At 34.3% G+C, this 20440-nt stretch overlaps 2 protein-coding genes across 8 annotated transcripts in view; both read right to left on the bottom strand.

Annotated features, from left to right (window-relative positions):
- JAKMIP1 (janus kinase and microtubule interacting protein 1) overlaps window positions 1–20440 on the bottom strand; it is a 144552-nt gene that overhangs the window by 31339 nt on the left and 92773 nt on the right. For all 7 annotated transcript variants that reach the window (XM_088163124.1, XM_014895335.2, XM_088163123.1 and 4 more), the window contains 6 exons: window positions 12741–12869; window positions 11319–11447; window positions 9446–9529; window positions 5798–5860; window positions 4515–4613; window positions 1426–1527 (listed from right to left, as the gene is read on the bottom strand). In XM_088163124.1, the coding sequence (XP_088019250.1) occupies window positions 1426–1527; window positions 4515–4613; window positions 5798–5860; window positions 9446–9529; window positions 11319–11447; window positions 12741–12869 (606 nt within the window). The remainder of the gene's footprint in view (window positions 1–1425; window positions 1528–4514; window positions 4614–5797; window positions 5861–9445; window positions 9530–11318; window positions 11448–12740; window positions 12870–20440) is intronic.
- Window positions 3551–20344, bottom strand: LOC148223874 (uncharacterized). The gene is made up of 6 exons (XM_088163125.1): window positions 16842–20344; window positions 12741–12869; window positions 11319–11447; window positions 9446–9529; window positions 5798–5860; window positions 3551–4613 (listed from the first exon to the last, which is right to left on the bottom strand). The coding sequence occupies exons 1-2, from the start codon at window positions 16945–16947 to the stop codon at window positions 12838–12840; spliced, it is 138 nt and encodes a 45-aa protein (XP_088019251.1). The 5' UTR covers window positions 16948–20344; the 3' UTR covers window positions 3551–4613; window positions 5798–5860; window positions 9446–9529; window positions 11319–11447; window positions 12741–12837.

Here is a 20440-nt window from a genome sequence, read left to right as displayed (position 1 = left end):
TGGATCAATGGTAAAAACAAAACTATTGATTACAATCAGCATTAACAATGCTGAACAGAAACTTCTTTAGCCAATGAGTTACACTAGTGAAGAATGAAATTTACTAAGACATGCAAGTTCTTGCATCTATTAAGCCAGAAATAATAATTCTAATAATTTATTTCCATATGATGCATAAATGAAGAATCAGAAACTGAATCAGATTTTGCATCATTCTGTAATCTACATTGCTACTGATGCCTAATAATTTTGAAAAGCACTGAGAAGAGATAAATGATCAACTATTTCAGTCTGCTCATATTAGGTGACTGCCCCACCTTCCAGGTAAGTGAAATGAAAGGCAGATTGAAAAGAATCCACCTGTTAAGGTATATCACAGATAACAATGGAAAAAAAATGGGAATTTTGGATTCTGGTACACTGTACCTGCTACAGCCAACATGCAGACTAGAATAACAGGTAAGCTAAAAGCAGGTCTGACTCTATTTGTAGGTGATATGCTAACTGATGACTCTTAGTGTGCTTTGGGAGATGAGTATCCAACCAAATCTGTAGGTAAGAAGCAGCTTTTAACTCCTTTCTTTCAGACTACTCAATTTCCTAAAAATATGCAGGGACAATTTCCATTTATTTCCTCTAGAGATCATACTGTGCTCATTAAAGCACTGAATAGCAACAAGCCGCCTATAAGAGGACTTGTAAACAACTAAAAATTCAACCATAAATCACTAGTGAGTGGCACTGAGATTATGCTTTAGTTACTTGTAGAAAAGCCACCCTGGCTTGTGTGCAACATTACTGACAACACAAGTCTGAATTCAATCTTAAGTGAACCAGCATGCAAATCAAGTTGCACAAATAGCCTGTTTGTGGGGGAACAGGAATGAAAAGAGTACTTCTTGCTTCCTTAAATCAGAAAGTAATCAAGGGAGAGCCTGATGTTTATCTTGCTCTTGTTCTAAAAGAGTTCTACCTATGGGAATGAGTTTTGGGTCAGGTACCTCACGCTTCAAGGCCCTGGCCTTGGCAAATAATTTAAGCATATTCATTCAACAAATAAAAGCCTTCACTAAATTGGGTGTAAAATAAAGAGTGAATATCGTATTTCTGAACTCAGATGAAGATATTTAATATCACGAAACATGTATTGTAGCAAGCCTGACAATGAATCACATCAATGTCCACATTTTTCCCTAGACCAAATGTAAATTATCTTGACTGACCAGCCTTCAGTTTCACTGAGGAACTCCTGACATGACCAGATCATATTCTTATGAAACCATTTCCCCAAGTAAAAATGTATTTTCTTACTTTTTCTTTTCATTTTCTTCCCTGGTAAGTGTGAAACTATTTTTTTGGATATTAAGACTGGTCGTTCAAGAAAGGTTCCTAGCCATCCAACTGTTTCAAGTGCTCTGCATATACCTTTATTCCTTCCTGATGGCAGAACAGTTGAAGTGCACTTCCATTGTTTTCAGGGAAGGTGGTTATATGAAGATTAAATGCTGGTGACCTTCGCTCTCTCTCCTGAGGAAAGATTTGTTTAAAAACAACATTTGTGATTATACGTTAACATTTATTCCCCACATTTACAAAACATACCTGTACATTAAAAAGGAAGATTCCTGCTCCCATTCCAAACCTATTCTATTTCCTCTTACTTTTACCATATTTGAAGAATCTTGGCTAAGTACAAATATAGCTGCCACCTGATTTCATGCACAAGTTTCTGCAAAGCTACCTGATGCTCCCAGCTGCAGAACCCTTGCATCATTGGCCCTAATTCACTGGAGACCTAAAATACTCTGCAGGTTTTTATGTTGATTATAACCTTATCTAACTATTGTTTTCTTTCATGGAACAATAAAGGAATTAAGAAACAAGAACCTGCAGAAAAAAAATTTAAACTCCATCATGAAATAGTATTATTGAAGATTTTCTCACTAAATAAACCTGTGTGTCTGTTCCCTGTTTATTCTACAGTCTACCTTCCTATTACAGCACTTTAAATCCCCATTCATATTCACTCCATAAGCCAGGAAGTCAGAATATATTGAAAGGCAGCACTGTTCTACAGTTATGATGTTCTTTATGCCTAACTGAAAAATTATAAATTCCCATTTATCTAAAGCTATAATATATCTAAAACTTAACTAGTCCTTGTACATGACTTCCATGCATTTCTTCAAAATACCAACCTAGTATCACTTCAGAAGGCAGAAATACCATAAAATAATAAACAAGTAATTTTACCTAAATTGAATTATATTGTGCCTGTAAAAAATTACTGGCCTGAAGGCTCTGTGCAGTCAAGGTATTGGGTCTTACTCTGGCCATGAGAACACGAGCAAGAAACACCAGATTTCATCTCCATATTACAAGGGGATGCTTTGGCAACATGAGCTTCATTTTCTCAGAGAGACCACTACTACAAATATTTTAGTGCCTATGACCATCCATGTATTACTCCATTTCCTAAATCACAAATGAAGTGCTTTAATTGATATGGCAGGCAGACTGCATCCATTCACTTAAAAAAAGTTACAAGGCATGGCCAATCTTGTTCATTAATTAGGTTAAACCTAATTTAAAACTACAGTGTAGAGAGAAAAATCTCTGTAGTCTGTGCAGTTTTCCTCCTTGGAGGTTTTGCTTTAAATAATATTTACATCAACAGTCTAATTCTGAAATGGGCTTAAATAATGACTTGGCAGTTGTAAACCAAAACGAGAACTTTAATTCTTCTCCAAATACAGTTATGATTTTAGATATTGTTAAAGAATTATCAGTTGCTATTGCATTCAACTCACCTAAACTGGCTTGCTTTAATTGATAAATAAATTATTGTGTTTTATACTTTACCTAATTTTCATCTGAAATAACTGCTCTAAAAAACACTATCCTGATTACCAGAAGAACTGATGGTTTTCCTAAAGCGTTGCATTGTCAGTCACATTTGTGTCTACATGCTTGTCTACTAAGGAAAAGATCTTTTCTTGCAATCACACAAAAATACTTCCATTGCTATTCTGTGAAAGAAGTTTTCCAAGCTTTGGCACATGATAAAACCTTATATGACATACTGAGCTGGTTTTGATGTGATTCTCCCATGTGAAAAATACATTCATGAAGGATGTATTGAAGAATATTTGCTTGTTCCTTAAGAAATCTTTTTTGGACAGTTTTACTTCTAAGAACACACACACTTTAGGAAGCAATTTCTAGTGCAACAGCCTATTCAAAGGCTAAATTGTTCTCTATTTTTCTTTACAGTCCTTTAATGAAACGTATGTATTAGAAAGCATATCTACTTTTCTGAATATCTACTGAAATTCTAATAACCGAAATTCATAATTTTGAATATAATGGGCTACAACATCAAAACATATGTTTGATAAAGGATGAAAAAAAGATAAAGAAATGCCAGACAAAAAGAACGTTGACATAACAGGAAGACATGACATTTTCATTTTTATCAGAGAAGTTACACATGCTGAGATTTTTGGTGAAACGTGCTGGGTGATAAAAATGGAGGAGTGACAATGACAGGTTTCTCAGAGAGTTTATTCTAAGCAGTGTTAAGAATGCTGGTGATCTTTGAAACTGAACAATGTGTCATCAGGCAATACAACCATGTGACAACTGCACATCACACAGAGATACTTCAGTGTTACTAAATTTGACATCCCCAGTTTGTGAGGAGAACCATTGTTTTCAATTGTAATCACAGGCTACATGTTCAAAGTGTTAATAAGAAACAATTTTGCTTATTTCATTTATGCAAAGTATAGAATTTGTTTGCTATAGGTAACACATTAGTTTAACCTACAGAAGTTGTATTTCTGCTTTACAACTTTTCTTTGGCATTGACAGAGGTTTGGGGTTTTTACATTTTTCATTGACTGAAGCCAATTATTTCCAGTTCATGACCACTTTAAAACATGAGAAAATGGATTTAAGGTAAGAGGAATTCTTTGGAAGCTGCTATCAAAATGCTTTCTTTTTAAGATAAATTTACTTTGTATTAAAGTTGTCAATCTTAAATCAATGTAATATAAAGCAATTGTAAATTGATGTGATGGATGTGTCAGATCTTTAGTCAGATCACTGCATGCAAGATGTGAGAAAGTGTGTTAATTTAATCAATGCCAGCCAAGGCTGTAGTATACATACCAAGTGATTTTACATGCAGGAAAGGAGCAGTTATGGAAATGAAACAAATAAAAAAGGCAAAATATTGCAAAACAAAATATTTTATTAGATGAAAACCAAACTATATGCCATTTATATTAACTATATTACATCTTTATAAACATTAGTGAGCATTCTCTCCAAAACATATTAAGGCAGTGGCATCAATTTAATTATCCCAAGATACAACATTTAAAAATAGATACCTAAGTGACTTCCCTTAAACATGCACCAGACATCAGTAATCTTTACAGGAATTTCAGCTTGGGTTCAAACATAATTTCTGCTCCATTTGAGAGTTTGCAACAGAGAGAATCTCTTACTTCAAGCTCTAGCACTCTGAATTCTAACAGCTCATTCTGGTCTTTTGCATCTTGCATCTCATTCTTCAGCTGATGCTCTTCTTGTTCCATTCTGTAAATCTGTGAGACAAACACATGGTAACGGCCTGTAAGCACTAGAAAAGATACTGCACAGAGTTACAAGCCAGGGTTTTAGACAAAACTGTTAATTATTTCCATTTTTCATTACACATCAGGCTGTGTCTTTGAGATAAAAAGGAACATTACATCAGAGAGTATTTCTGAGAACTGTCAGCAGAAAATGGTCAATGTTCTCTTAGAGTAATAATCTGGAAGTAGCATAAAAGTGATATGAATATTGTATCTAAGTAAGTTAAGCAGTAGAAGTTTTCTTTTAAAATCCAGTAAATGAAACTGAATTAGATTGCCATGTGCATAGACTGTTCTCATTGTCTTTGCCTAATTAGACAACTAATTTTTACAGTATATGAAAGACAATAATAGAGTGGTTTTAATGACTACTTTTTAATTTGCCAGAATTTTGCCTTGGGGTACTAACAATGACAAAACAGAAATTCAATACTGGCTATTAATTATGCCAACTAATAGCTTTGGCCTACTGTCTAGTTTAACAGTGGGTGTCTAGTTTACTGTCTAGTTTAAGTGGGTGATCTTTTTCTTTGTACAAAACTAAGCAGAAGTGTAACATCTGGCATAATGTACTTCTACATTTTGGTGCCCATGTAAGTGTCCAAATAAATTAAAGCTGGCTACTTTTAATAATGATTTTTTTATTTGGTTCTCTTATTTGTATTATATTAATATTAAGCTACTAATTAACAAAATTAGTTGTCTTCCTGAGTTGACTAGCCACTTTTTCCACCACTATCAACAAAGAACAATGCAGATGCTCCACTCTGAGTATCTCAGACAGTTAATACAATAAACCTTAAATCAATCAGTACTACTTAATGTGTGGAAAAACTATATAAACCTTGAAGAGAGCAGGCAATTTTGTTAGTAGACAGGACAATAATAATCTTTGTGTAACTGTGGATTTTGTTGGACACTAGAAACCTCAGCCAGCTTGGGATGTACTGGTGGCTATCAGTGTAATTCCATAATAAAGAATAGCTTTGATTGCTGAAGAATATAAAGGCATATTGGTACTTTAATCAGAGACTTTTATTTAAATTTCTGCTCCTGGTGAGAAATAAAGTAGTTTCACGCTGATTTTATAGTACTTGGTGCATTCAATTTCTTTTACAATAAAGGGCAACAATGGTGAAAATATTCCCACATACCTTCTCTCGTAACTCCTGATTTGTTCTAATTAACAGCTGCTTTTCTTCTACCCATTTTGAATCCTGTGAGGAAGAAGAGGATTGAAAATACATGTTTTGTTAAACAAGGTAAATGAATGGCTACAATAATTAGATTTCAGACATCATTTTACATTCAAGTATAAAATGGTCACACATTGAAAAATAAAGCTATCATAAATGCTTCAAGGATGTACAGCATTTTATACAACATGAAAATAAAAGTTCTTTCCTTTCCTGGAGCAGTCTTTTGTTTCCTAGTATGTTCCAGCTAGCATGCACTTCAAAATCTTTACATGTAGCAATTGTGGGTCACCACAGTTATATACTTTATGTCATTTTAAAAACATTTATTTACTTAGCTGAACTCCAAACTATTGCTTTCCATTGCAAAGGTTTGGAAACTTTCTTGCCAAGTCATCCCATTTTAAGTAGTGCAATTCAAATACAAAGGAGAAGGGTACAAAAATGCTTTAATTTAAAAAGAAGTCTCAGCAATATAAAGTTAATTACCCTCTGCTAAAAATCTGAGAATCTGGCTAATACACAGTGTTTGTGGCAAGAAATTCAAGGCTGTGGAGGAACGGAAGTGATGCAAGACATTGTGCACTCCATTTGGAAACTGTATTTCTAATTAATCACTTGTTCCAAAACACTTCTTTCATTTTAGGTTTTCCTGTGGCTTCTAAAGGCCTCATCAAATATCTCTTTAAAGAACCAAGCTACAAAATAGCCATAGCTGGACATTCAGATTTAATGGATTGCAACAGCCAAATTTGCTCTTGTTTTTCTTGTAGAGAAATCAATTTACATAACCTTGCTCATGCTGGTCTAAAAAGTTTATTAAAACAATATCCAACACTTAATATGCCATACTAACTCTAGGTCAAATTATCTTCTAGGTTCAAGAGATGATTTATATAAAATCTAAATGCCTTTACTAAAGTACTAAGGACAATGCATTCTTTTCCAGGAAGATATTTGCACACTTATGTTGCACAAGGAATCAATGAAATCTGGATATTCCACCCATCAAATATCACTGAAATGTCAATCTAAAGTATTATAATATTATATTCAGTCCAATTAGCATTTTAAAAAACATTTTAGTTTTTCTGCTTACTGTCTACTACAATTTCATATTGTTCTCTCTCCCTTTTTCCACTCATACACAAAAATGCATTTCATGTAATAAACAAGTTCTTCATGGTTGTGATAAGAATCATATACTAAAACGTGGACTGAAAGGCATTACACTTGTCAAGAATTTTTGAGGCAAATAAAATAAATGTTGAAAATAAAATCTGGTATTGAGTTTAGTATTTAGCTGGCATTTTACTAAGGTCAAGGAATGAAGACTTGCATGCACAGACCTAGGGTGGATAACCCAATGCATGGATATGGTAAATGTACCCACGTGGTGGTTCAAGAGCTATATCAGACCTGCAGCTCCAACTACTCCAGTTCACACAAGTAGAAAAGACATATCAATCTGCTCTATTGATAATAAATTTCTGCATATTTCCTGATGGAGTCCAACTACACTTTTTGAGAAAACCTGAACTCTGGCAGAATTGTATTTACACACCAGATCCAATACTTCATTAGTATTTACCATTAAATTAGCATTAGTATTTACCATTAATATTTACCATTTTTAATATGTTTTAAGAATTTCTTCACTTAATATAAAATTTCTTATGCATGCACCTCAATGTACTATGCAGAAAGGGATTATTAATTTTGTGTTACTTCTGGGGGAATACTGACAGGTCCAGCTAGAAGAGAGATTAACAAAAGCCAATGACAGTTACTTTGAAATTACACATAAATTGTTATAAACCAAGCTTCATATAATTTTTTTAACAATAAGCATCTAATCTCATGCTCTGAAATAGATTTCAGGAAATTTTCTGGAATAATACACTTGGATCGTTTGATTCATTATTTCCTTTACAAACACACTTTAGGGGCTGGCTCCCAGAATAAAAATTCCACAATTATTATTAAATCATCATTGCTACCATGACCATCTAAATGACAAAGCAATAATAAAATAATTGTTTTAAAAATCACATAGTGCACAAAGAATTCAGTTTATCATCACAACCATTTATTTTGTTTACTATAAACACTAACAGGTCAGGAGAACCAAGCAGGTGCTAGAGTTCCCAGGCAGACACTGTGATCCCCTCTGTGGAGAGCCAGTGCTCGGTGTACAAACCAGCCCACTAGAAACAACATCAAAGTGCTCCTTGTCACATCCCTGTTCACCTTCTCAGGATTACGAAGAGATACAAAGTTGAAAATGTGGTTCTGAATCTCAAAGTGATAACTAATTAAATTCTAATTTCCAGACACACCTTTTTGACATAATGCTCTTGAAGAAAAATCACAGAAGTAAATTCTTACATGGGTATCCAAATTCATTTATCTTACTTACATACACAGTACTTACATTATACATGGTACAGTCTTGTTACATCTCATTGTTTTCAACTACACAGCAATTTGCCCTCAACATCTTTCTCATCAACAAACCAAAATAGCAGCAGTAGATGCTTGAGAGGTCTTTGGTTTCATTTACTCTCCCAGAAGTTCAGTGGGCCGTAATTTTTAGATTGATAACATATTCTCAATTTTTACTAATATTGTATTTGCATGGAATTCACTAAGCAAAACAAATCGTAATTTGTGTGGAAGCTAGCATAAATTATTTTTGTCCTTAATTTGAATACGGTCCCCAAACCTTTGCACTGATAGAGATCCTTACAGAAAAAATTTTTTACAAAGAATAAACCATAAAAATAAGGTAATCATTCATTTGGCATTATTAACTGCTACAGGATCATCAGTCTTTGAAGTGTCTATCTATAGCTAGCTTATTTTATCACTACCTGCAAACTTAAATTCTTATTTCAAACAATAAAACATAAAATAACATTTCCCCAGTTTCTACTGGGTGTTCTAGCAGTCACACAACTTGCAAATGCATGCTCATAACTCTTAATCAGACTTCCTGAGGGCCCTAGACAATATTAAATATGCATCAGTAAACACATCTTTGGTGAGTATTTACATATATACTGAAGCACAAGGTCTGATTTTATTTTGTGTGATGGTTTGGGAATTTGAAAGCAATTGGGCCCTCTGAGACTTTAAACCCAGGAGAGTAACACCACAAGTGGCTTCTAGTAACCTGACAGGCTCAGTGTTTGTATCACTAGTGTGTCTAGAAGTTGAGCTTTTAAAAAAATCTTTCTTTGGTACACATCAAAAATATTCTTCAGTAGAAATACCGAATATTTATTTCATTAGCATTTGTAACAAATACTAACAAAATGGAAAAAAGGAGAAAGCCCTTCACCAAATGACAATGGGAACAGGATGTGCATGTACACGTGGTTATTTCATACTATGCTTTAGTGTATTATGTGTTAGAAAATGAGTCTGTAATGACATTTTCTTAGACTGCAGAATCCTTTCCTTTATTTATGCAATCTAATGCTGCAGTAGCAATTAAGCTGCATCCTTCACACCAACACACCAGTAAGCAATGAAGATGGCAAGGGCACCACTGCATGCAATGGAGAACATGATGTGGTAGAGGACATTAAGAGAGCCTTTTACCTGTCCTTTCTCGATTAGAGCTTTCTCCAGGTCCTCAATTTTTGCCTGGCACCTGAGAAGATCAGCTTGTAGTTGTTCACGAGTCTGAGGGGAGGGGAGGGGAGGGGGAGAGAAATAAAAAGTAAATATATTTTCTACTATTTTATGGGCTGTCCCTTCAGCTTTTAATGTTTTTCATTAAAATAGATGCTTTTGTGTTTATGTTACAAAATATTTGAAGCTGCCAGTTTAATGGGATTTTTCCTTCCTAGCCTAAAAAGATATTAACATCTCACATTCAGTAACAGAGTTCTTACCAGGGGAAGAAAAAAAAAATTTAGAAACTGAAAGAGTTCCAAGAAGCTATTCATAAGTTTCAGGCAATTGGGAAAAAAGGGACAAGGGAGAAAGAGAATTGCATTAAGCAATGAAAAAGACCTTTAGGTAAATTAAATATGCTGACCCAAAACAATTTACATATCCCATCAACAGCATATGCTGGTCAGTTTTCCTCATTTAGACGATTATTACACCATTACACTGCAGTGGCTATTACCCCCTACATTCAGTGATGCCCTAAAAGGGATTGGATCATACAAGATACTAAACAAAAAGGATATAAAACAAAGAATCTTTCTGGAGACCCTCAGCCACTGAGGTTCCTTGAGCTACCACAAGTATTTTTCCATGCTACTTCAGGTACTTTTTCACCCAACCAGTTTAAATATTCTTACATGGATTGGGTCCTTGCTTACCTTAAGCCTCATCTAAAAGTAATAGGAAATATTCATCCCACCAAAATAAATCATACAAAAAGCTACTTTCTGAATCTCAAGAGATGGATTTGCAGGGATGTGCCAAAAAACCCAAAATGCCATTTAAAAGAAATAGCAACAATTTCTAAGTCTACAAAAAGTACAGTCTACAAATGCCTGCAATAAAATCTTAAAAAGCCCACGAAGGCAAAGAAAAGATAGAATGGTCTCTCATAATTGGCAAATAGATGACTGCACCTGAAATCCTTTTTTAATAGTAGATGGAGTTATGATGGCTCTCCCATCCTAATTCTATCTTGAGAAGTGATCTTCGAAGTCTTTACAACCTTCCCTGGCTAAGTGTCCTACTTAAAAAGAGAGCATCAAAACTGACAAGGTTTTTGTAAGATGCTAAGAACTCTAACAAATAAAGCCATAAAGCAGTAATTCTACTATTATAAGAACTATATTTCACAGGGAAAAAAAAATAACTGTAGGTTACTTCAGTTCTTCCCACCAGTAATTTTTAAATCCATTAAAATCATTGTTCTGCATTATTAGCAACACACTGCAGTTGCTCAGTACAGTGAGGTCCATACATAGCAAGGCAGTAACATGCAATAATTCACAGTATTTAGTATGTTTCGCCATTTTGGGGATTTGTGAGTTTGTAGAGGGAAGAGGTCAGGAGTTTTTTAACTGCCAACTCATGTTCAACTTGGTGTCCATCAGGAGCCCCCACTTCCTGTTGTGCAGTGCTTTCCAGTGAGCCAGAACCAAGATTTGCATCAGATTTTTAATATATTCATATGATGGAAGTACCTAAGTACTTGTAACAACCTATCCTGTGATGTATTTAAATTCCATCATGTCACTATCCCAATTGCAGGTTCAAAAGGGTTGTCACTCTCATAGCATAGAAATCTTTACTATATTATACATGTTAGAATAAAATATAACATCTTTGTTGTGATTGCACCAGATGAATCTAAATTATCACCTTACTTATGATATCCTCTAATCCACAAAAACATTGAGCTCTGCATTTCACTGACCTGCAAAGCTAACTCCTGCTATTACAAATTGTTGCAGCTTTCTGTATTATTTCAGAGTTAAAAGAATTTCAGTTAAACAATTACCCTTGCTTCTCTCTCTGCATCCAGGGTTCCACCAACTTGTTCTTGGAGCAATGCATATGCTCTTTGCAAAGCTTGATACTCTCTTGTTAGCTGGCAAAACCTGAGTTCTGCTTCTTCTTTAGGCGTGCTCTTAATGAAGAGGGGGGAAAAAGTGGGTTTGTATAAATATATATAATAATGAGCTTGTCTGTATAGAAGACACTCACAAACATAACAACCAATACAACTCACACTAAGTCTCAAAGTTTGATAAAGGTATAAAATCCTAAAATGAGTGGAAAGGAAAAGGAAAAGGAAAAGGAAAAGGAAAAGGAAAAGGAAAATGAAAAGGAAAAATTATGAGTAACAGCTTATCACACAATTTAAGGAGAGTGTAAGTTGACATATAAGACAGTAATGTAAAGAAATGGGAAAACTGTCTGGGGAAAGATGAGAGGAAATGGTTTTGTGCAAAACTGTCTTCAGCAACTCCAGAGCCACAGGGGCTTCAGAAGGTATTTGGTCTATTTCTCATGCAGTCCATCCTTCCCTCCTTACACTTTTTCTCTAAGTGCCAGGGTAAAGCACTGACACAGAAGTTACATTTCAAAAGCTGTAAGATATTTTCTTAAATTTATTCTTTCAATACTTTGAAATACTTTGAAAATAAAATATACTTCTGAAATAAAGTATTTTCAAAGTCTTTATTTTCCTTGAATTTTGAGCCACTAACATTAACACTTATAAGGTCTTTCCTATACTGCTGAGGACAAGAAATGTCCTTCACTTTAATTTTTGCTCCAGGAACTTGAGTCCTAAGTAAAAGAGATTACAATATTATTAGATACTAAACCTAGGAAAAAAGGAAGCTTCTTCTGACTGAGGAGTATTAGAAAGAAGTTAGTGAGCAAGAAAGAAAGATGAAAAAGGGCATCTAATTCGTGCTTTGTGCTCAGGCACGCAATCTTCCAAAGTAGGGCAGCAGCACTGTATATCACAGAGCTGAGACAAAACATGTCACTGGGTATTTACTACCTATGATCATTTAAGCCTTCCTGAATTGCAAAGTCCTCTCTGAGTATTGTGAGCAAAGAAAGAAAATCCTGATTGTATCAAAACAGTCAAATAAATTGTAAGGTTGAAAGGCAAACTATTGTCTAGTAAGTATTGATTTTTGGCAAAGCAATGTGCCTATTCATTTTCTTTTGACTAATAAGAAAGAGTTTGAGGGAAAAAAAATCATTTCTCAGCCCAATATCTGCCAAATCTGTCAAGCAGAGTATTATCTTACTAATTTTATTGCAAAGTGTGTATGTTACCAGACTTGAAAAAAACCCAAAAGAATTCTCTGCCAAATCTTTCCCAGTTCATGTGGTACAATAGCTGAAAGTTTGTATTTATACTTCGAGAAGTAGAAAGAAGAAGGAATCAGTTGCCACTTACATCTTCCAAATCTTCTTCTGGCGTTGCTGGTGTCCGGTCTGTTTTATCTGTGTTGTAGGAAGTTACAGACGAAGTTTCCGAATCAACAGATTCTTCATCAAATCCAAAAAATGTCTCCACAACATGCCTCTGAAAAATTAGGTTTTTTTAGTTACTAGCAAAACAGATGAAAAGCCCCAATGACCCAGCAAGCAGTAACCAAGGTCTTCTCTGATGATTATTTTAGTAGTTAGGAAGAAAGAAAGGCTCCAGTGCAAACTCTTGTTCTCTGATGAAATAAGTTACTTTTTCAACATCATTTGTAGAAGAATCTCCAAGAACAGAACTGGACATAGAAGAGAGATGAGGTAAATACCAAAAGAATAATGCTTTAGCAAAACTATAAAAGCTAATTACCAAAATTACACAAGTCCTTAAAAAATTCACAGTAGAGAAATCCAGTATCTATTTAGAAGAAAGTAAGCCAGTACAATGCAACATATAAGATGTACAACCAAAAGGAAAAAAGTATTCTGGAGATCAATGTAATTGCTCATACTAAAAACAAAAAGAAAAAGAATCTATCTTGGAAAACCCTACTTAGAAGTATAAGTTAATGCTTACTATTTATTTTTCCAATACTTTGTCTAACAAAAAGACATGTCTAAGGAAAAGCAAGATTGCACTACAGATTTTAAATTTTTTACACAACATTATCAATTAAATGCATGCTTAGAGAAAATTAGTAGCTAGTGGAAATTAGTACTATATCAGTTATGAAAAATGTAATTTTTTATATAAACAATCATAAAAAGCAGCAAATTTCCATGAAAATTCAACTGTTAAAAAATTGTTTATCTATTTAACTAGAAAAAAAGGTTTTTAATTGTTATTCATCAATAGAAAGCATAACTTCTTACACCACACAAGTATTTTAGTAATTCAACACAATTTCAGAGAGGCAGGAAAACAGAATTGTTTTTTAAGGGTATTGCTGAAAAATGGATTCAGGTTATGAAGCAGCCTAAGCAGACAGGGTAGTGGAGAGATGTGGCTGTAAGAAGATGAAGAATGATCTCAATATGTTTTGCCACTGCTTGACATGGAAGCACAGATCGTGATGTCACAGTTTGCTGTCTGGGTTTTTCTCAAATATATATCAGAGATTGTCTATGAGAAGATAATATTTTGTTCATTAAAATACCCATAAGGATTAAAAAAAATTTATCAGTTGTTATTAATTCCAAACATCATGAATCCTACATTTCAGCAAAGCCAAACAGCCTGAGTGGATTTGTGATCTACCAATTCAAGATACTGAAAGGTTTTTAACTATAATGCCCTGTCTCATGATGATTTCCAAATATTTACCTTTCTCTGCAGTTTTCCAGACTTGCCTAACCTTAGAGATTTTTCCAGTATATTTATGTAAGTCTGGTCTTCTCTTTCTCACAAAGCCCTGTAATGCTCACTATATTCTTTTGGTTCAGCACAGCTCTCATCAGCAGTCAAAATACTCTGTCTTGATTTAAGGGGTACCACAAAAACCAAGCTTGTAGCTGTGACTTTTTGCCTGCATGCATGACACCATGTGCTCCATTTACAGTCTGCAGCCCTGGTCACCACGGCCAGCAGGTCACAACCTCATCACTCATAAGCTGAACAAGTCCATAATAGTGTCACAGTACAGCTAATTCCTCTCAAACTGCCAACGACGGCTCCAAGGTCATGTCCTGGATCACTCAGCTGCTTCACCTAAGATGAGCCCTTCAAACAGTACTTACACATTTTCATTCAGAAATCCAAAAAGCTGTATCTTTTCTAAACAGACTAGGTTTATCCATATGCAAGCAGATAAATATGATGCAGCACAAAAGGCAAAGAGCTTCTGACCAACCTTGAGAAACAACTTTCCTTTTGCAAGCCACTAGACCACTACTTTGTGAATTTGTAAGATCACAGTTACAGTGCTACAGTGCTGGAAAGACATTACTCTGTCCTCACTTATTCAGGAAGCACTGTTATCTTTCACCAGGCAGAGCTATGTCCAAGGTGCTTAAGACAAACATTTCCCCGGTATAATTTAATCCTTTCCTCCAGCATTCACCAGTTCACCTTTCTGCCCTGCTTAACAAAACAAAGGGCACAAGGAATAGGTTTAAGTTCTATTCTAAAAATACAAAGACTTATCCAGAAAGCTAATGTATTTACTGGCACTTGAATTAAAACCATTTCAGACTTCTCTTTCATAAGTACAAAGGTTTACCACAAAAAACAAGGGGTAATTAGTGCTTGGGAGATGGGCCATCCAGCTTTTCTCCCCCACTGAATACTGGTTGCAACTTAGAACCATGTAACAGTAATACTACAAATAAATATTGGAAGCTGAAAATAGGGCTAAAGAAATGGTGCTACTTCAAGTTGTAAGGAAGACAAATTTACAATCTGAGTAGCCAGCTCAACTCACTTTTCTGACTCCAAACTGATGTGCAGATGCAGTTTCATAAACAAGAAGGTACATGTTATGGAGGCAAAGAAGATGGTGGCAGGTAAAGTAAGTGTCAAGTCTTGACTTTGAAAAGGCTGGCAGAAGGGACTTTTAAAAGATGGAGAACAAATCTCCAATTTATTATCACATGGCACAGAGATCACAGCACCATGAGGGTCAGCAGCAGCTTAGTTAGAAGTGACAATAAAACCCACCACATGAGATTTTTTTTGCTACATCTCTGCTGTACAGTCACTTTTAGGTGACTCAGGTCAAATACGTGTCTTCCTTTAACCCTGCATGCACACACTCACCCATGCCATTTCAAGAAATGAAAATAAATTAGCAAAACAACAGTAATTTTGATTTTAAATAAAAGTATGTGGACTGGAGAAAATACTTAAAGCAATGTCATTATTGTGAAAAATAATTTAAACATTTCACTTGTAGCAAAAGTAGGGGAAAAATATGCGTATGACAATAAATAAACCACTTAATTATTAGATGTGAGGGAATTCTGAAAAAAAAAAATTAGTATTTCCCATCACACTAAAAAACCCCAACACTTAAAGGAGAGTTAAAAGTGAAAAACTTTTAAATGCTATAAAGATTATCTGCAATATTTGGAGTTACAAGTGAACTATTTATTTTTAAGGCTCCTTCCTTTTCAGAAAAGCTGTATATTTATAATTTTGTGGAGCAGATATGTTCCATAGCAATAGAGATGAGGTATCTAATTATTGTATACTACTATATTATTATAGTATATTGTATATTACAATTGTATATTGTATATACTGCACATGTATGAATTGCTTCATGGCATAATTACAAAACAGCCAGTTTTACTGTTGATTATCTAATATCTGAAACAACCAACAAGAACTGATTCACAGCAAAACCAAAACAAACTCATTCACAAGGGAACAGCTGTAGAGGGAGAAAAAAATACTTGAAATAATGACATATGAGTCATAAAGTTGTTGATAAACACTGTATTAAATAATAAACATCAATAAATATATCAACTCCAAGTGAGATTCCACACATGGCTCATAAGAAAAAAAAAGAAATCCACAATACTCACTGGATTTTTGTAGCTATATAAACTATGTTTGTTCAAGTTTCATTCAATTTTTTTTTTAAATGAGAACATTCTCAATTAATAACTTAGAGATTCCTTTATATTTGTTTGCACATTTCTTATTTCTAAGTCACAACTTTTTAACTGAGGAAATAGTAATGTAAATTGCTGAAAATTCTGATTTGAATTTTAATTTCCACTGACTACTGCCATGCATTTAATAGCAAGTATTTTTCATGTGGATTTAGAGCAATAATTTCACGTAATTTTAAAGTAAAATTATGCAGTAGGTCCTTAAAGCTCAAGTATTAATGCTTCTACTGAAGTATGGTGCTCAGTAAACATAAAAGTTTAGGATACTATAAATCAATAGTGACACATTAACTACATTATATGCAAATTTCAATATAATCTGATTTCTCTGTTGCTAAAGTAGTTTCATTTTACATTTCAATATCTCTTTTTAAGGGACTTAATCGAACATGATGAAAATGATCCAAAATATATTTCCTTGCAATGCAATCAGATGTGCTCATCGGTAACTTCTTACCTTCGTGCTTATATGTCATTTCTTGGCAGCCAGAAAAATACAGGCACACCAAAGCACAGAGGCAGAGAAAAAAAGAAAAACATAAAACAAGAAATATGATCTCCATCCCACCAGTGTGCAGGCCTTCCACTACCGCAAACACAGTTTATTTATTAAAGTTTAAAAAAAGGCACAGAGTCCTGCAGTTACCAAATAAGCTGGGTAAATATGTCTTACTTTCAAATGCATGACTCCATCCATCATGGAATGAATGCAACTCTATTCCACATGTAAAAAATAAAAAAATTTTAAAAATGCTGCTTCTGAAGTTTCTTGGTTATTTCACAAGAAAAGTTTTAAAAAAGTAATTTTAAAAAGCACCTTGGAAAAAGGAGGTACCTGACTATACAAAGTCACTACATCACTCCTCTAAAGACCTTGCAAGCACAGAGGTTATAAAGCCCATCCCACTTCGCTGCTCCTTTCCTTGGGGAGCCTGAGCCAGTTGCCAGCATTGTTCCGTGGACTCTCTGATGCTCCTTGGGAATTAAAAGAGTGCTCAGTGAAAGCTGCAGTAGCAACAGTAACCTAGTGCGCCTACAGAGCTCCAGAAATAACATTGATATCGAATTAAAAACCTAAAAATTATAAAATTTTCAAAAGCTTCTCAGCTGAACTGATGTTCAGAGCTGTAAATGCTACTGGCAGATCATTCATATAAGATGTCTCAAAGATGGAGAAATGCATTCCATGGATTCTCTTCCAGATTACACAAACAACTGTCAGGAAAATACTCATTAGAAAACAACCACAGACTCATTAGAGAACAACTACACACTCTCTGCAGTCAGACCATCTCAGGAATGAAGGAAGCTGGAGTCTAAAAGCACCCATTTAGGAAAATCTGCATCAGATGAGTGTAAATCTTCACCCTGTGTACCACGTTCCTGGTTATTAGAACAAAAAAGGAATCATTCTGTATCTTCCAGAATGAGTTTATCTGACCATTATCATGAAACCTCATTCTCATGAGTTATTTCCTCTTTCACTTTGTCACAAGGAATGGGACACATCTGGAAACAGATACTTCACCAGCCAAAATCGTTAATTCACTGTGTTAATCTTGATTTTACATTTTACAAACCTTAGAAAAGCAAAGCCAAAAACTTAGATCAGCAATTTTTTTCTCTGAGTGTTTGTTTAGTACAGGTTAACACATAATTTTACTACTAATCTATACAGGTTATATCACCTGTATGAGATAAAAATCTTGCACAGATAATAGAAAGAAATAAACTTATGCTGTGCATATCTATATATAAAACAACTCATCTTAGACTGCCTTTATAGTCTGTGGAGAAAAACATCATATGTCCCATTTAGATATCTACTTCCAACCACTTGATGTTACCACTTCATCCAGAGCAAGATGTCTGTATCTCGTCCATTACATCTAACCAACATTTGCAACGCTCAGTTAAATGAATTCTACAATTTTCTTCTGGATTCCTGATATAGGCAAAAAATGGAGATGATGAAGATGGTAAAACTCCAACTCATTTGAGTAAGCAACCCATTCCACATAGATTGTTTAAATTAAAAACTGTTGGAAAACTGTGGGAAACACAATTTCCCTTGAGGATTTTGATCCTCACAGGACCACATAGGTAGCCTGGAAGGAAATCAGCCCATATGCCAGGATTGGATTTTCAGGAGTTAACACCAATCATGGTTAAACTGTGAGTCAACACTGCATATAAATGTGAATAGTATACAGGTTTATCCACTGCCAGTTAATGACACAGTAGTATTATTGATTACTTCCTTCATTCCTTAAGGAATTAGCTCATTTAGAAAGTTTAAATACAGCTATATATTAAGTATATTAACTAATGTGTATATATGGTGTAACTACTATATGTAGTATATGCATAACATTACATGTATGTAACATTATGTGTACTATAACAGGAACACTTTATGTACTGTACTACCATAGTATACTCTTCTCTCATAACTTTCTTTTTTCATTTGTTTTTGTTTTCCAGTCCTACTTTTCTTTTCAGGAGATAGTATCACATAGAATTTCAAATGGTCGCTTCAGCCCCTGAAGAGCTAATGGACAGAGGAAGGAATAATTTGTTCCAGAAATGTCTGCTACTGATGAATTTGTTCTTTCTGATGTATCTATCATACCCCAAATAAGAAGCACACCCCTACTAACTCTGCTGCCCATATATGTACAATTCTTGCAGTATTCTCTGCAGAATTCCCCATATTATAGTGCTCTTAGCAAAAAGAGAATAGTATTGCCACAACATTTTTAATGCTATCATACCCATTCTCTCCAATCCTCATATTGTTCAACCACTGCTTTGGTTGATAAGTTAAAGAAGAGACCACAAAAGCATCAGGTTGCTCAAGACAAAGTAGCAAAGGTAAAGGTTCTATTAACACAGAGTTTTCAAGACATAAATGCATATTTATTGAAGTTTTCAGCCTACAGAAATTCTCATCACCAGTTACCAACACCTAAAAACTGACTTAACTAGTTTTGTTTCATGAGGAATTTTACAATTTAGCAAATGATCTTACACACTTGAGTTACAGTCAGATAAAGGTTAATCATTAGAGAGAACTGTAAAAAGTACAGTATAAGTTACATACATATATATATTTACTTTTGCATTCTATTTTTAAAATTGCTCTCAAAACACAAACTTCCAGTTCACTACATCAAGCAAGAATGGTTTACAGTTGCTGCAAATATATTTGGCAGAATCTATTGTTACTTCTGATTTTTTCTTTTTTTCCCATGTAAAAGACACTTCATTATTAGAAACAGAATTTGAAGAAACTACCAGTGAAATATAGAGTCCCAAAGGGTAAATTTTTAGAATATAGGCATTAGAGTGCAGAGCAATAGAAAAGCACCACCTGGAGGTTACCAGGAATAGACTATGCAGAACACAGTGACTCAAGGCACCGATTTATGACAGAATATATCTTAAGCTACCATATAGATGATCATATCTCCACTCTTCATTTCCATTTTTTCCCTCTTACTCTACTTCCCACCTCCCACACACATGCTCCAGGCTGCTAATGTTCAACTTCACAAAAAAACATTATTCAGCAAATTACTTTAAGCATATTACAAGAAACTTTAAGGGTACTTTCTGAAGGAAAACTTTTCTGTTTTTATAATCTGAATTTTTGTCTTGAACCTTGTATTCTAGAGCAGAAAAATTATTAGAGCATAACTACTTATATATCACATACAGTAATATTATTTCAGTAACATCCCCAGCATGAGTTATTCTTTAATTGTGATTTAGCTCTGTGTTGGTACAAGTACTTTAAAGGAGGTATGTTCTTTAAAACAAACTGAATATTTGTCCTTTAAAATAGTAGTTGTTTCAAGCCATTAAATCATTATGCCTTAATCTACTTGAATATTTAGGTTACAGTGGCTAAAAGTGTAATTTTATTGTGTATTTAAAACAAACCCCAAAACAACATCACTTGTGTGAAGTATAAAACTCTTGAATTACCCTAAAAAATGAAGCACTCACCAGAGTAAGCAGAATAATTATATGGATTTTTGTCAATAAGCAGAG

The sequence above is a fragment of the Sturnus vulgaris genome, chromosome 4, assembly GCF_052056855.1.
Source record: "Sturnus vulgaris isolate bStuVul1 chromosome 4, bStuVul1.hap1, whole genome shotgun sequence".
NCBI lineage: Eukaryota > Metazoa > Chordata > Aves > Passeriformes > Sturnidae > Sturnus > Sturnus vulgaris.
The sequence above is the reverse complement of the archived record's forward strand: the minus strand, read 5'-3'. Positions and strand labels throughout refer to the sequence as shown.